We start from the raw sequence: 15,674 nt of genomic DNA, 5'->3' as shown, positions 1-15,674 counted from the left end.
CAGATCATGTCTCCCAAACCTGATAGACTTCTTTGAAGTAGTCACCAAGGCCATGGATGAGGGTAAGGTGGTTCACACAGCCTATCTAGATCTTGCTAAGGCGTTTGACACCATCCCCCACTCTGGAATTATAGATAAACTCACTAAACTAGGTATAAATCCCTATGTCACAAGATGGGTTGCCAACTGGCTTACTGAAAGAACCCACACTGTGAAAGTAGCAGACTCCAAATCAGACTTCAGACCAGTGACAAGTGGAGTACCACATGGTTCAGTCCTGGGTCCTCTCCTGTTTGGTATCTACTTCTCTGAAGTACAGGCTAACACAGAAGGTCTTTGGCTAACTAAATTTGCAGATGACTGCAAACTAGGAGCCATAATTGAAACTTCTAAAAATGTGGACATCCTACAAAAGGGCCTCACTGAGACAGATGCCTGGTGTCAAAGACATGGTCTCAAGCTCAATGCCAAAAAGTGCATTGTCATCCCCTTTGGTAAAAATTCTGTACCCATGAACTACCACATAGGCGGTAGTCTACTTAACACCGAAAGTGTGATAAGAGACCTTGGGACACAGGTGGACAGTAATCTCTCCTTTGATAATCACATCGCCAAAGTGGTCAGGAAATCCTTCTACATGGCACACCTCATCATAAATGGTTTCTCATCCAGAAAAAAAGAGGTCATTGTTCCCCTCTACTCATCACTCATTAGACCCATTATAGAGTACAATACCCCTTTTGGTATGTACCTCACAAGACATCTACAGCAACTGGAAAGGCTGCAAAAATACCTCACAAAGAGGATTACTGGCCTCAAACAGATGCCTTATGGAGACCATCTCAAAAAGCTCCAGCTTTACTCCGTCGCTTATCGCCTACTCAGAGGCAATCTCTGTCTAACATACAAAGAAAGCTATGTCAAACCCAGAGCTGTTGGACATGCTCCACTTAAAGAAATCCCAATCCCTCCGAGCTACACGCTCTAGGGACCTAAACCTTGTCACCACAATAAACAGAACATGCTGGAGGGATAGATTCCTGTCCCAGAGACTTCCCATACTCTGGAACAGACTACCTATCTATATTAAACAAAGCTCCTCATTAGTACTCTTCAAGAAAAATCTTGATGATTGGATGGGTAATAGGACATTCACCCCAGGGATCACTTCTGTGGTTCTGCTTGACAGGGGCACAGGAAAATAATTTTCTTGGGTAATTACTCATTACACTTTTGATAATCAGTTGATTCTTGATAGGTTTAGCACTGACAGAGACATTTTAAGAGCTTTAGTGTGCAAATATGGCCCACAGATTGGAAATGAGGGGGATGCATGGACTCCCTATCATTGTGGGTATTAAGGGCCTCACTATACTTGACACAGGGACCTTCTAAAGACAGATTGGGGGCATGTTGGGTATTTCTCAGGCTTCTGCCTTGACTATTTCTTGCTATACTGTTCGTATGTGTGGATTAGAACATCTATTTTCTTGCTGTCACCTCACGACTGAACTCAACCCATACATACCTTTTTATGGGTAGCACATTTCTTGAAGTGCTTTGTGCATTAAATTGCATCCATGTTGCCATTAGGGCCCCATCACTTCCATTGGGAGCGGCAGCACAATGGGAAGGGTACCATTTCATCCCCTGCCCAGGTAGTGTGTGATGCATAGGTGTGGATCAACATGTCATCCCAGCTTCCTGGCAGTGCCCATGATTCACAAGTTCACTGTACTGCCTCTTCCTGTATGACAGGGTGCTCCATAGTCACCTTGTTGGTAAGTGGAAATTTTAATAATTTAATAAGTTATTCTTAGTAAAATATAATTCTTATTTCTAAGCCCTCTTACTTTATTTCATCTCATCCTCCTTGTTTGGGCTTTTCAGGTGATGCACACTATCCCATAGAACCCAGAGATGAATCTGATGTCTGCAGTGGAAGGTTTTAGCATTGCACTTTCACAGGCTCAAACTGTCATCAAGAGAGTCTTTGACCCACTGAAAGCCTGTTTCTACTGCATGGTTAAGTTTAGGGGCGTCCTTCAGTATGACCCTGCTGCTGTGTGCAGGATGTTTACCTCATGCTGCATTCTACACAATATGATCATGTCTTGTAGTGAAGTGTGCCATGATGTCACTGCAGCAACCAATACATGTATTACCACGATTGATGATAGTGTTGGTAGACAGATGGAAGTGTTAAACTACACTATTCAGGTAGTCTGTACCTTTACTCAATGAAAACACTGAGGCAGTTCTGCTGTTACAACATTCATTTACTGCACACAAGTTTTACCTTTAGCTTAACAATGAAAGGTATATACATCAAAACGTACTTCAGCTTACAGCATCAGGCATGCAAGAATAGAGGAATTAAAGTCTTTGATATAAAAGAAAAAGTCCAAATCTTTACAGTGTCTTTTCTGCCTGCATCAGCAGTTTAGAGAATTTGCCAGAATAATAAGTCTGGTCATCTGACAGTTTGTTTTCCATATTTGAAACATTCTGTTCCTGAAGAATAACACCTTTCGACCTTGGCCTATCTTGCGTATCATGTTGATGAGACACAGCTGTATACAAGAGTTCGTCTTGACCTGCTTGTAGTTAATTTTACAAACTGCATAGTTTATAAGAGATAAAATATTTTACTTCTGATTCTTATTAACAATGAATGTAAAGCTATATAGTTTTGCCAAGTTAGGTAACTGAGTTAAAATTGAGTGCACTCTACAAATTGAAATGGAGAACATTTATTTCAGATTTTCAGAAATATCCACAGAAATCCATTTTAACCTGTTCTTTACTCTCACAGGAAGCAATAGGAAGGCAGCCCATGCAGCAGTCATGTATACATTTTACAGTTTTGCAGGTAAAGAGGTGACATCTGCTTCACAACTACAAACCATGACATTCAGGCTAATGTTTCCTTATATAACAAAAAAAGGGTATACTTGATGCATGCATATGTGGGCTTATGCTGTGTGGTGCATGGTCTACTATCACTGTTCATGAGATAGCCTCCCATATCTTTAATTTTCTTGTACAACAGAATTATTTGTAAGGTATATATCTTTACTGTTTATAATATTTATGCCTAACTGTTCACTGAGACCTGTGCATTGAATAGAATTGGTATCATATAAAAAATAACTACATTTTCCACTGTTTTGCTGAATATTTTTTGGTTTTGGGGTTGATAATTTTAGCATGCACATTCTTCTTCTGCTGTAAAGTTCAGAAATGTACATTTCTCATTGTTACTGTAGTACTGGACTGGAATGGTATACTGCTGCTCTTTTCCCTGGACTGGTGCACTGCTGCTCTTTTCCCTGGACTGGTGTACTGCTGCTCTTTTCCCTGGACTGGTGCACTGCTGCTCTTTTTCCTGGGCCGGTGTACTGCTGCTCTTTTCCCTGAACCGGTGTACTGCTGCTCTTTTCCCTGGACCGGTGCACTGCTGCTCTTTTCCCTGGAATGGTGTACTGCTGCTCTTTTCCCTGGACCGGTGTACTGCTGCTCTTTTCCCTGAACTGGTGCACTGCTGCTCTTTTCCCTGCGCCGGTGTACTGCTACTCTTTTCCCTGGACTGGTGTACTGCTGCTCTTTTCTCTGGGCTGGTGTACTGCTGCTCTTTTCCCTGGGCTGGTGCACTGCTGCTCTTTTCCCTGGACTGGTGCACCACTGCTCTTTTTCCTGGACTGGTGCACCGCTGCTCTTTTTCCTGGACTGGTGCACTATTGCTCTTTCCCCTGGGCCGGTGTACTGCTGCTCTTTTCCCTGGACTGGTGTACTGCTGCTCTTTTCCCTGGACTGGTGCACCGCTGCTCTTTTCCCTGGACTGGTGTACTGCTGCTCTTTTCCCTGGACTGGTGCACTACTGCTTTTTTCCCTGGACTGGTGTACTGCTGCTCTTTTCCCTAGACTGGTGTACTGCTGCTCTTTTCCCTGGACTGGTGCACTATTGCTCTTTTCTTTGGACTGGTGCACTATTGCTCTTTTCCCTGGACTGGTGCACCGCTGCTCTTTTCCCTGGACTGGTGCACCGCTGCTCTTTTCCCTGGACTGGTGTACTGCTGCTCTTTTCCCTGGACTGGTGCACTATTGCTCTTTTCACTGGACTGGTGCACTATTGCTCTTTTCCCTGGGCTGGTGTACCACTGCTCTTTTCCCTGGACTGGTGCACTATTGCTCTTTTCTTTGGACTGGTGCACTATTGCTCTTTTCCCTGGACTGGTGCACCGCTGCTCTTTTCCCTGGACTGGTGCACCGCTGCTCTTTTCCCTGGACTGGTGCACTTTTGCTCTTTTACCTGGACTGGTGTACTGCTGCTCTTTTCCCTGGGCTGGTGTACCGCTGCTCTTTTCCCTGGACTGGTGCACTATTGCTCTTTTCCCTGGACTGGAGCACCGCTGCTCTTTTCCCTGGACTGGTGCACTGCTGCTCTTTTCCCTGGACTGGTGTACTGCTGCTCATTTCCCTGGAATGGTGCACTATTGCTCTTTTCTCTGGACTGGTGTACTGCTGCTCATTTCCCTGGACTGGTGTACTGCTGCTCTTTTCCCTGGAGTGGTGTGCTGTTGCTCTTTTCCCTGGACTGGTGCACTGCTGCTCTTTTCCCTGGGCTGGTGCACCGCTGCTCTTTTCCCTGGGCTGGTGCACCGCTGCTCTTTTCCCTGGGTTGGTGCACTGCTGCTCTTTTCCCTGGACTGGTGCACTGCTGCTCTTTTCCCTGGGCTGGTGCACTGCTGCTCTTTTCCCTGGACTGGTGCACCGCTGCTCTTTTCCCTGGACTGGTGTACTGCTGCTCTTTTCCCTGGGCTGGTGCACTGCTGCTCTTTTCCCTGGACTGGTGCACCGCTGCTCTTTTCCCTGGGCTGGTGCACCGCTGCTCTTTTCCCTGGGTTGGTGCACTGCTGCTCTTTTCCCTGGACTGGTGCACTGCTGCTCTTTTCCCTGGGCTGGTGCACTGCTGCTCTTTTCCCTGGACTGGTGCACCGCTGCTCTTTTCCCTGGACTGGTGTACTGCTGCTCTTTTCCCTGGACTGGTGTACTGCTGCTCTTTCCCTGGACTGGTTTACTGCTGCTCTTTTCCCTGGACTGGTGTACTGCTGCTCTTTTCCCTGGACTGGTATACTACTGCTCTTTTCCCTGGACTGGTGCACTATTGCTCTTTTCCCTGGGCCGGTGTACTGCTGTTCTTTTCCCTGAACCAGTGTACTGCTGCTCTTTTCCCTGAACCGGTGTACTGCTGCTCATTTCCCTGGACTGGAGTACTGCTGCTCTTTTCCCTGGACTGGTGTACTGCTGCTCTTTTCCCTGGACTGATTTATTGCTGCTCTTTCCCCTTGACTGGTGTACTGCTGCTCTTTTCCCTGGACTGGGGCACTGCTGATCTTTTCCCTGGACTGGTGCACTATTGCTCTTTTCCCTGGGCTGGTGCACCGCTGCTCATTTCCCTGGACTGTTGCACTATTGCTCTTTTCCCTGGACTGGTGCACCGCTGCTCTTTTCCCTGGACTGGTGCACCGCTGCTCTTTTCCCTGGGCTGGTAAACCACTGCTCTTTTCCCTGGACTGGTGCACTGCTGCTCTTTTCCCTGGGCTGGTGCACCGCTGCTCTTTTCCTTGGACTGGTGCATTGCTGCTCTTTTCCCTGGACTGGTGCACTGCTGCTCTTTTCAATGGACTGGTGCACTGCTGCTCTTTTCCCTGGGCTGGTGCACTACTGCTCTTTTCCCTGGACTGGTGCACTGCTGCTCTTTTCCCTGGACTGGTGTACTGCTGTTCTTTTCCCTGGACTGGTTTTCTGCTGCTCTTTTCCCTGGACTGGTGTACTGCTGCTCGTTTCCCTGGACTGGTGCACTATTGCTCTTTTCACTGGGCCAGTGTACTGCTGCTCTTTTCCCTGAACCGGTGTACTGCTGCTCTTTTCCCTGAACCAGTGTGCTGCTGCTCATTTCCCTGGACTGGAGTACCGCTGCTCTTTTCCCTGGACTGGTGTACTGCTGCTCTTTTCCCTGGACTGATTTACTGCTGCTCTTTACCCTGGACTGTTGTACTGCTGCTATTTTCCCTGGACTGGTGCACTGCTGATCTTTTCCCTGGACTGGCGCACTATTGCTCTTTTCCCTGCGCTGGTGTACCGCTGCTCTTTTCCATGGACTGGTGCACTATTGCTCTTTTCCCTGGACTGTTGCACTGTTGCTCTTTTCCCTGGACAGGTGCACTGCTGCTCTTTTCCCTGGGCTGGCGCACCGCTGCTCTTTTCCCTGGGCTGGTGCACTGCTGCTCTTTTCCCTGGGCTGGTGCACTGCTGCTCTTTTCCCTGGACTGGTGCACCGCTGCTCTTTTCCCTGGACTGGTGCACCGCTGCTTTTTTCCTTGGACTGGTGTACTGCTGCTTTTTTCCCTGGACTGGTTTACTGCTGCTCTTTTCCCTGGACTGGTTTACTGCTGCTCTTTTCCCTGGACTGTTGGACTGCTGCTCTTTTCCCTGGACTGGTGCACTATTGCTCTTTTCCCTGGGCCGGTGTACTGCTGTTCTTTTCCCTGAACCAGTGTACTGCTGCTCTTTTCCCTGAACCGGTGTACTGCTGCTTATTTCCCTGGACTGGAGTACCGCTGCTCTTTTCCCTGGACTGGTGTACTGCTGCTCTTTTCCCTGGGCTGGTGTACTGCTGCTCTTTTCCCTGGACTGCTGCACTGCTGCTCTTTTCCCTGGACTGGTGCACCGCTGCTCTTTTCCCTGGACTGGTGTACTGCTGCTCTTTTCCCTGGACTGGTGCACTGCTGCTCTTTTCCCTGGACTGGTGCACTATTGCTCTTTCCCCTGGGCCGGTGTACTGCTGCTCTTTTCCCTGGACTGGTGTACTGCTGCTCTTTTCCCTGGACTGGTGCACCGCTGCTTTTTTCCCTGGACTGGTGTACTGCTGCTCTTTTCCCTGGACTGGTGTACTGCTGCTCTTTTCCCTGGACTGGTGTACTGCTGCTCTTTTCCTTGGACTGGTGCACAACTGCTCTTTTCCCTGGACTGGTGTACTGCTGCTCTTTTCCCTAGACTGGTGTACTGCTGCTCTTTTCCCTGGACTGATTTACGGCTGCTCTTTTCCCTGGACTGGTTTACCGCTGCTCTTTTCCCTGGACTGGTGTACTGCTGCTCTTTTTCCTGGACTGGTGCACTATTGCTCTTTTCCCTGGACTGGTGCACTATTGCTCTTTTCCCTGGGCTGGTGTACCACTGCTCTTTTCCCTGGACTGGTGCACTATTGCTCTTTTCTTTGGACTGGTGCACTATTGCTCTTTTCCCTGGACTGGTGCATCGCTGCTCTTTACCCTGGACTGGTGCACTTTTGCTCTTTTCCCTGGACTGGTGTACTGCTGTTCTTTTCCCTGGGCTGGTGTACCGCTGCTCTTTTCCCTGGACTGGTGCACTATTGCTCTTTTCCCTGGACTGGTGCACCGCTGCTCTTTTTCCTGGACTGGTGTACCGCTGCTCTTTTCCCTGGACTTGTGTACTGCTGCTCATTTCCCTGGACTGGTGCACTATTGCTCTTTTCCCTGGACTGGTGTACTGCTGCTCATTTCCCTGGACTGGTGTACTGCTGCTCATTTCCCTGGACTGGTGTACTGCTGCTCATTTCCCTGGACTGGTGTACTGCTGCTCTTTTCCTTGGGCTGGTGTACCACTGCTCTTTTCCCTGGACTGGTGTACTGTTGCTTTTTTCCCTGGACTGGTGCACCGCTGCTCTTTTCCCTGGGCTGGTGCACCGCTGATCTTTTCCCTGGGCTGCTGCACCACTGCTCTTTTCCCTGGGTTGGTGCACTGCTGCTCTTTTCCCTGGGCTGGTGCACTGCTGCTCTTTTCCCTGGACTGGTGCACCGCTGCTCTTTTCCCTGGACTAATGTACTGCTGCTCTTTTCCCTGGACTGGTTTACTGCTGCTCTTTTCCCTGGACTGGTTTACTGCTGCTCTTTTCCCTGGACTGGTGTACTGCTGCTCTTTTCCCTGGACTGGTGCACTATTGCTCTTTTCCCTGGGCCGGTGTACTGCTGTTCTTTTCCCTGAACCAGTGTACTGCTGCTCTTTTCCCTGAACCGGTGTACTGCTGCTCATTTCCCTGGACTGGAGTACCGCTGCTCTTTTCCCTGGACTGGTGTACTGCTGCTCTTTTCCCTGGACTGATTTACTGCTGCTCTTTACCCTGGACTGGTGTACTGATGTTCTTTTCCCTGGACTGGTGCACTGCTGATCTTTTCCCTGGACTAGTGCACTATTGCTCTTTTCCCTGCGCTGGTGTACCGCTGCTCTTTTCCATGGACTGGTGCACTATTGCTCTTTTCCCTGGACTGTTGCACAGTTGCTCTTTTCCCTGGACTGGTGCACCACTGCTCTTTTCCCTGGACTGGTGTACTGCTGCTCTTTTCCCTGGGCTGGTGCACTACTGCTCTTTTCCCTGGACTGGTGTACTGCTGCTCTTTTCCCTAGACTGGTGTACTGCTGCTCTTTTCCCTGGACTGATTTACGGCTGCTCTTTTCCCTGGACTGGTGTACCGCTGTTCTTTTCCCTGGACTGGTGTACTGCTGCTCTTTTCCCTGGACTGGTGCACTATTGCTCTTTTCACTGGACTGGTGCACTATTGCTCTTTTCCCTGGGCTGGTGTACCACTGCTCTTTTCCCTGGACTGGTGCACTATTGCTCTTTTCTTTGGACTGGTGCACTATTGCTCTTTTCCCTGGACTGGTGCACCGCTGCTCTTTTCCCTGGACTGGTGCACCGCTGCTCTTTTCCCTGGACTGGTGCACTTTTGCTCTTTTACCTGGACTGGTGTACTGCTGCTCTTTTCCCTGGGCTGGTGTACCGCTGCTCTTTTCCCTGGACTGGTGCACTATTCCTCTTTTCCCTGGACTGGAGAACCGCTGCTCTTTTCCCTGGACTGGTGCACTGCTGCTCTTTTCCCTGGACTGGTGTACTGCTGCTCATTTCCCTGGAATGGTGCACTGTTGCTCTTTTCTCTGGACTGGTGTACTGCTGCTCATTTCCCTGGACTGGTGTACTGCTGCTCTTTTCCCTGGACTGATTTATTGCTGCTCTTTCCCCTTGACTGGTGTACTGCTGCTCTTTTCCCTGGACTGGGGCACTGCTGATCTTTTCCCTGGACTGGTGCACTATTGCTCTTTTCCCTGGGCTGGTGCACCGCTGCTCATTTCCCTGGGCTGTTGCACTATTGCTCTTTTCCCTGGACTGGTGCACCGCTGCTCTTTTCCCTGGACTGGTGCACCGCTGCTCTTTTCCCTGGGCTGGTACACCGCTGCTCTTTTCCCTGGACTGGTGCACTGCTGCTCTTTTCCCTGGGCTGGTGCACCGCTGCTCTTTTCCTTGGACTGGTGCATTGCTGCTCTTTTCCCTGGACTGGTGCACTGCTGCTCTTTTCAATGGACTGGTGCACTGCTGCTCTTTTCCCTGGGCTGGTGCACTACTGCTCTTTTCCCTGGACTGGTGCACTGCTGCTCTTTTCCCTGGACTGGTGTACTGCTGTTTTTTTCCCTGGACTGGTTTTCTGCTGCTCTTTTCCCTGGACTGGTGTACTGCTGCTCGTTTCCCTGGACTGGTGCACTATTGCTCTTTTCACTGGGCCAGTGTACTGCTGCTCTTTTCCCTGAACCAGTGTACTGCTGCTCTTTTCCCTGAACCAGTGTGCTGCTGCTCATTTCCCTGGACTGGAGTACCGCTGCTCTTTTCCCTGGACTGGTGTACTGCTGCTCTTTTCCCTGGACTGATTTACTGCTGCTCTTTACCCTGGACTGGTGTACTGCTGCTATTTTCCCTGGACTGGTGCACTGCTGATCTTTTCCCTGGACTGGCGCACTATTGCTCTTTTCCCTGCGCTGGTGTACCGCTGCTCTTTTCCATGGACTGGTGCACTATTGCTCTTTTCCCTGGACTGTTGCACTGTTGCTCTTTTCCCTGGACTGGTGCACTGCTGCTCTTTTCCCTGGGCTGGCGCACCGCTGCTCTTTTCCCTGGGCTGGTGCACTGCTGCTCTTTTCCCTGGGCTGGTGCACTGCTGCTCTTTTCCCTGGACTGGTGCACCGCTGCTCTTTTCCCTGGACTGGTGCACCGCTGCTTTTTTCCTTGGACTGGTGTACTGCTGCTTTTTTCCCTGGACTGGTTTACTGCTGCTCTTTTCCCTGGACTGGATTACTGCTGCTCTTTTCCCTGGACTGCTGGACTGCTGCTCTTTTCCCTGGACTGGTGCACTATTGCTCTTTTCCCTGGGCCGGTGTACTGCTGTTCTTTTCCCTGAACCAGTGTACTGCTGCTCTTTTCCCTGAACCGGTGTACTGCTGCTTATTTCCCTGGACTGGAGTACCGCTGCTCTTTTCCCTGGACTGGTGTACTGCTGCTCTTTTCCCTGGGCTGGTGTACTGCTGCTCTTTTCCCTGGACTGCTGCACTGCTGCTCTTTTCCCTGGACTGGTGCACCGCTGCTCTTTTCCCTGGACTGGTGTACTGCTGCTCTTTTCCCTGGACTGGTGCACTGCTGCTCTTTTCCCTGGACTGGTGCACTGCTGCTCTTTTCCCTGGACTGGTGCACTATTGCTCTTTTCCCTGGACTGGTGTACTGCTGCTCTTTTCCCTGGACTGGTGCACCGCTGCTTTTTTCCCTGGACTGGTGTACTGCTGCTCTTTTCCCTGGACTGGTGTACTGCTGCTCTTTTCCCTGGACTGGTGTACTGCTGCTCTTTTCCTTGGACTGGTGCACAACTGCTCTTTTCCCTGGACTGGTGTACTGCTGCTCTTTTCCCTAGACTGGTGTACTGCTGCTCTTTTCCCTGGACTGATTTACGGCTGCTCTTTTCCCTGGACTGGTTTACCGCTGCTCTTTTCCCTGGACTGGTGTACTGCTGCTCTTTTCCCTGGACTGGTGCACTATTGCTCTTTTCCCTGGACTGGTGCACTATTGCTCTTTTCCCTGGGCTGGTGTACCGCTGCTCTTTTCCCTGGACTGGTGCACTATTGCTCTTTTCTTTGGACTGGTGCACTATTGCTCTTTTCCCTGGACTGGTGCATCGCTGCTCTTTACCCTGGACTGGTGCACTTTTGCTCTTTTCCCTGGACTGGTGTACTGCTGTTCTTTTCCCTGGGCTGGTGTACCGCTGCTCTTTTCCCTGGACTGGTGCAATATTGCTCTTTTCCCTGGACTGGTGCACCGCTGCTCTTTTTCCTGGACTGGTGTACCGCTGCTCTTTTCCCTGGACTGGTGTACTGCTGCTCATTTCCCTGGACTGGTGCACTATTGCTCTTTTCCCTGGACTGGTGTACTGCTGCTCATTTCCCTGGACTGGTGTACTGCTGCTCATTTCCCTGGACTGGTGTACTGCTGCTCTTTTCCCTGGGCTGGTGTACCGCTGCTCTTTTCCCTGGACTGGTGTACTGTTGCTTTTTTCCCTGGACTGGTGCACCGCTGCTCTTTTCCCTGGGCTGGTGCACCACTGCTCTTTTCCCTGGGCTGGTGCACCACTGCTCTTTTCCCTGGGTTGGTGCACTGCTGCTCTTTTCCCTGGACTGGTGCACTGCTGCTCTTTTCCCTGGGCTGGTGCACTGCTGCTCTTTTCCCTGGACTGGTGCACCGCTGCTCTTTTCCCTGGACTGATGTACTGCTGCTCTTTTCCCTGGACTGGTTTACTGCTGCTCTTTTCCCTGGACTGGTTTACTGCTGCTCTTTTCCCTGGACTGGTGTACTGCTGCTCTTTTCCCTGGACTGGTGTACTGCTGCTCTTTTCCCCTGGACTGGTGCACTACTGCTCTTTTGCCTGGACTGGTGTACTGCTGCTCTTTTCCCTGGACTGGTGCACTATTGCTCTTTTCCCTGGGCCGGTGTACTGCTGTTCTTTTCCCTGAACCAGTGTACTGCTGCTCTTTTCCCTGAACCGGTGTACTGCTGCTCATTTCCCTGGACTGGAGTACCGCTGCTCTTTTCCCTGGACTGGTGTACTGCTGCTCTTTTCCCTGGACTGATTTACTGCTGCTCTTTACCCTGGACTGGTGTACTGATGTTCTTTTCCCTGGACTGGTGCACTGCTGATCTTTTCCCTGGACTAGTGCACTATTGCTCTTTTCCCTGCGCTGGTGTACCGCTGCTCTTTTCCATGGACTGGTGCACTATTGCTCTTTTCCCTGGACTGTTGCACTGTTGCTCTTTTCCCTGGACTGGTGCACCACTGCTCTTTTCCCTGGGCTGGTGCACCGCTGCTCTTTTCCCTGGGCTGGTGCACTGCTGCTCTTTTCCCTGGGCTGGTGCACCGCTGCTCTTTTCCCTGGACTGGTGCACTGCTGCTTTTTTCCCTGGACTGGTGTACTGCTACTTTTTTACCTGGACTGGTTTACTGCTGCTCTTTTCCCTGGACTGGTCTACTGCTGCTCTTTTCCCTGGACTGTTGTACTGCTGCTCTTTTCCCTGGACTGGTGCACTATTGCTCTTTTCCCTGGGCCGGTGTACTGCTGTTCTTTTCCCTGAACCAGTGTAGTGCTGCTCTTTTCCCTGAACCGGTGTACTGCTGCTTATTTCCCTGGACTAGAGTACCGCTGCTCTTTTCCCTGGACTGGTGTACTGCTGCTCTTTTCCCTGGACTGATTTATTGCTGCTCTTTGCACTTGACTGGTGTACTGCTGCTCTTTTCCCTGGACTTGTGCACTATTGCTCTTTTCCCTGGACTGGTGCACTGTTGCTCTTTTCCCTGGGCTGGTGTACCGCTGCTCTTTTCCCTGGACTGGTGCACTATTGCTCTTTTCCCTGGACTGGTGCACTGCTGCTCTTTTACCTGTGCTGGTGTACCGCTGCTCTTTTCCATGGACTGGTGCACTATTGCTCTTTTCACTGGACTGTTGCACTGTTGCTCTTTTCCCTGGACTGGTGCACCGCTGCTCTTTTCCCTGGACTGGTGCACTATTGCTCTTTTCCCTGGACTGGTGCACTGCTGCTCTTTTCCCTGCGCTGGTGTACCGCTGCTCTTTTCCCTGGACTGGTGCACTATTGCTCTTTTCCCTGGACTGTTGCACTGTTGCTCTTTTCCCTGGACTGGTGCACCGCTGCTCTTTTCCCTGGGCTGGTGCACTGCTGCTCTTTTCCCTGGGCTGGTGCACCGCTGCTCTTTTCCCTGGGCTGGTGCACCGCTGCTCTTTTCCCTGGGCTGGTGCACCGCTGCTCTTTTCCCTGGACTGGTGTACTGCTGCTTTTTTCCCTGGACTGGTTTACTGCTGCTCTTTTCCCTGGACTGGTTTACTTCTGCTCTTTTCCCTGGACTGTTGTACTGCTGCTCTTTTCCCTTTTCCCTGGACTGTTGTACTGCTGCTCTTTTCCCTGGACTGGTGCACTATTGCTCTTGTCCCTGGGCCGGTGTACCGCTGCTCTTTTCCCTGGACTGGTGTACTGCTGCTCTTTTCCCTGGACTGATTTACTGCTGCTCTTTACCCTTGACTGGTGTACTGCTGCTCTTTTCCCTGGACTGGTGCACTGCTGGTCTTTTCCCTGGACTGGTGCACTACTGCTCTTTTCCCTGGACTGGTGCACTATTGCTCTTTCCCCTGGACTGTTGCACTATTGCTCTTTTCCCTGGACTGGTGCACTGCTGCTCTTTTCCCTGGACTGGTGCACTATTGCTCTTTCCCCTGGACTGTTGCACTATTGCTCTTTTCCCTGGACTGGTGCACTGCTGCTCTTTTCCCTGGACTGGTGCACCACTGCTCTTTTCCTTGGGCTGGTGCACCGCTGCTCTTTTTCCTGGACTGGTGCACCGCTGCGCTTTTCCCTGGGCTGGTGCACCCCTGCTCTTTTCCCTGGGCTGGTGCACCGCTGCTCTTTTCCCTGGACTGGTACACCGCTGCTCTTTTCCCTGGGCTGGTGCACCGCTGCTCTTTTCCCTGGACTGGTGCACTGCTGCCCTTTTCCCTGGACTGGTGCACTGCTGATCTTTCCCCTGGGCTGGTGCACTGCTGCTCTTTTCCATGGACTGGTGCACCGCTGCTCTTTTCCCTGGACTGTTGCACCGCTGCTCTTTCCCCTGGAGTGGTGCACTGCTGCTCTTTCCCCTGGAGTTGTGCACTGCTGCTCTTTCCCCTGGGCTGGTGCACTGCTGCTCTTTTACCTGGACTGGTGTACTGCTGCTCTTTTCCCTGGACTGGTGTACTTCTGCTCTTTTCCCTGGGCTGGTGCACTGCTGCTCTTTTCCAACTTGCATTTTTCATGAATTGATATCTGGCAAAGGAAAGGAAAATGTATGCCATTTTTTGTTTTATAACATATATTTCTACACTTTTAATAAGGATTTTTTTAATATTAATTTACTGCACATCATATTATCTATTACCTGTCTTAGACACTTCCTAGAATTCATTAACTCTTACACTAAGTGCACATTCTGAGTGAACAGACAAACACAAGCATAACTCACACCTTCTTCTTCCTAATTTCAGTTTTCCTGCTAATTTTCTTGCACCTTTAAATACTGAAAGGGATTTATAAAGATTACCACAAAGTGTAGACTAAACATATACTTAGTGATTGTAATCTTTCTGAGTGACTAGAAAGCACAAAAAATGTGGTACATATCTTCCTGAGTACAGATCGTGTACACTTAGTTTAGGTGTTAAAGTATTTGGTCCACTGATCCTTGTGTCATCAGAATTACCAGCATTCATTTGTGCAGTGCTGATGGCTGATGGTGAAGTGACAATGTTGACGGTAGGATAACTGCTACTCATGTAATTTTTTTTCCACTATGTGTGAGGCTGTTAACAGTCTACATTCCTTCCCTCCCCTATTTTCTTGGATTCATTCTTTTCTAAAATAAATCATTTGTGTATCTGTCAGTATTAGCATTAGTCATCTTATGCTCATACCAAATAAGCCCTTAAAGGTGTTAAACACTTCACAGAACTTCCTCATCCATCTTTCATCGTTGGATTTTGCATTGTATTGCACGCAGTACTATTAGTCAACTGATATACATGTACATGAAAAGCATGTTTGTCCTGAAGTACATTGTACACAGGCATTCTCCTTCCCTTCTCTATACCCCAGTTGCATACACATATACAATTTTTTTCTTACATTCACTTTTACCTTAAACAGTGACATTATCATATTTAAAAGGATGCTATTGAACGGGGATATGTCATGCAGTCATTACCTGCAATGCTAACCCTGACTTACAATCGGTCAGTCATATGTGTCATATATGTATACAGAAAGGGAGGGTGATGGTGCCTATGAGCATGAGGAAGTGCTGGGATGTGAGCTTGATTTTGACCTGTTGCTGTGACATGACCTAATGGATGCAGGTGATCCTTCTGACAGTGCAGCATGACTGAGACCTCAAATGAAAGGTTCTGCTATCTGCAGATGAACGCTGATGAGGTCTGAGTAAATTCTGATGAAGTCCCACACTACTAAGGGATGAAAGCGCTCAACTATTTTTTATTACATCTTTTATTAAAATGTTTACTTTTTATCCTGTGTGGTTGGTGATGTACCCAAGCTGGCTTTTTAACCAGATTCTCTGTTCTGGTGGCTTTATTTCTTCTTGGTTGGTGTGTTGTGTTTCTTGGTTATATAAACTGATATATCTTTATATGCATTATGTTTGTGGTCATGTGGTGTACATTAAGTTTTT

General features: G+C 49.6%; 1 protein-coding gene across 1 annotated transcript; it reads right to left on the bottom strand.

Annotated features, from left to right (window-relative positions):
- Positions 1-12,638: 12,638 nt before the first annotated feature.
- Positions 12,639-14,240, bottom strand: LOC122806194 (ribosome-binding protein 1-like). The gene is made up of 2 exons (XM_044076425.1): positions 13,549-14,240; positions 12,639-13,356 (listed from the first exon to the last, which is right to left on the bottom strand). The coding sequence occupies exons 1-2, from the start codon at positions 14,238-14,240 to the stop codon at positions 12,639-12,641; spliced, it is 1,410 nt and encodes a 469-aa protein (XP_043932360.1).
- Positions 14,241-15,674: the final 1,434 nt, after the last annotated feature.

Source organism: Protopterus annectens, chromosome 7.part0, assembly GCF_019279795.1.
Source record: "Protopterus annectens isolate FY-2018-M chromosome 7.part0, PAN1.0, whole genome shotgun sequence".
Classification (NCBI taxonomy): domain Eukaryota; kingdom Metazoa; phylum Chordata; order Ceratodontiformes; family Protopteridae; genus Protopterus; species Protopterus annectens.
Note: the sequence above shows the minus strand (reverse complement) of the source record. Positions and strands in the feature narration are given on the sequence as shown.

Excerpts from the sequence above, each read along its gene's own strand:
- LOC122806194 (XM_044076425.1), bottom strand. The coding sequence starts at position 14,240 with ATGCAAGTTGGAAAAGAGCAGCAGTGCACCAGCCCAGGGAAAAGAGCA. Across the intron at positions 13,357-13,548 it reads CCAGTCCAGGGAAAAGAGCA|AGCAGCAGTACAACAGTCCA; the intron begins GTAGTGCACCAG and ends TCCAGGGAAAAG.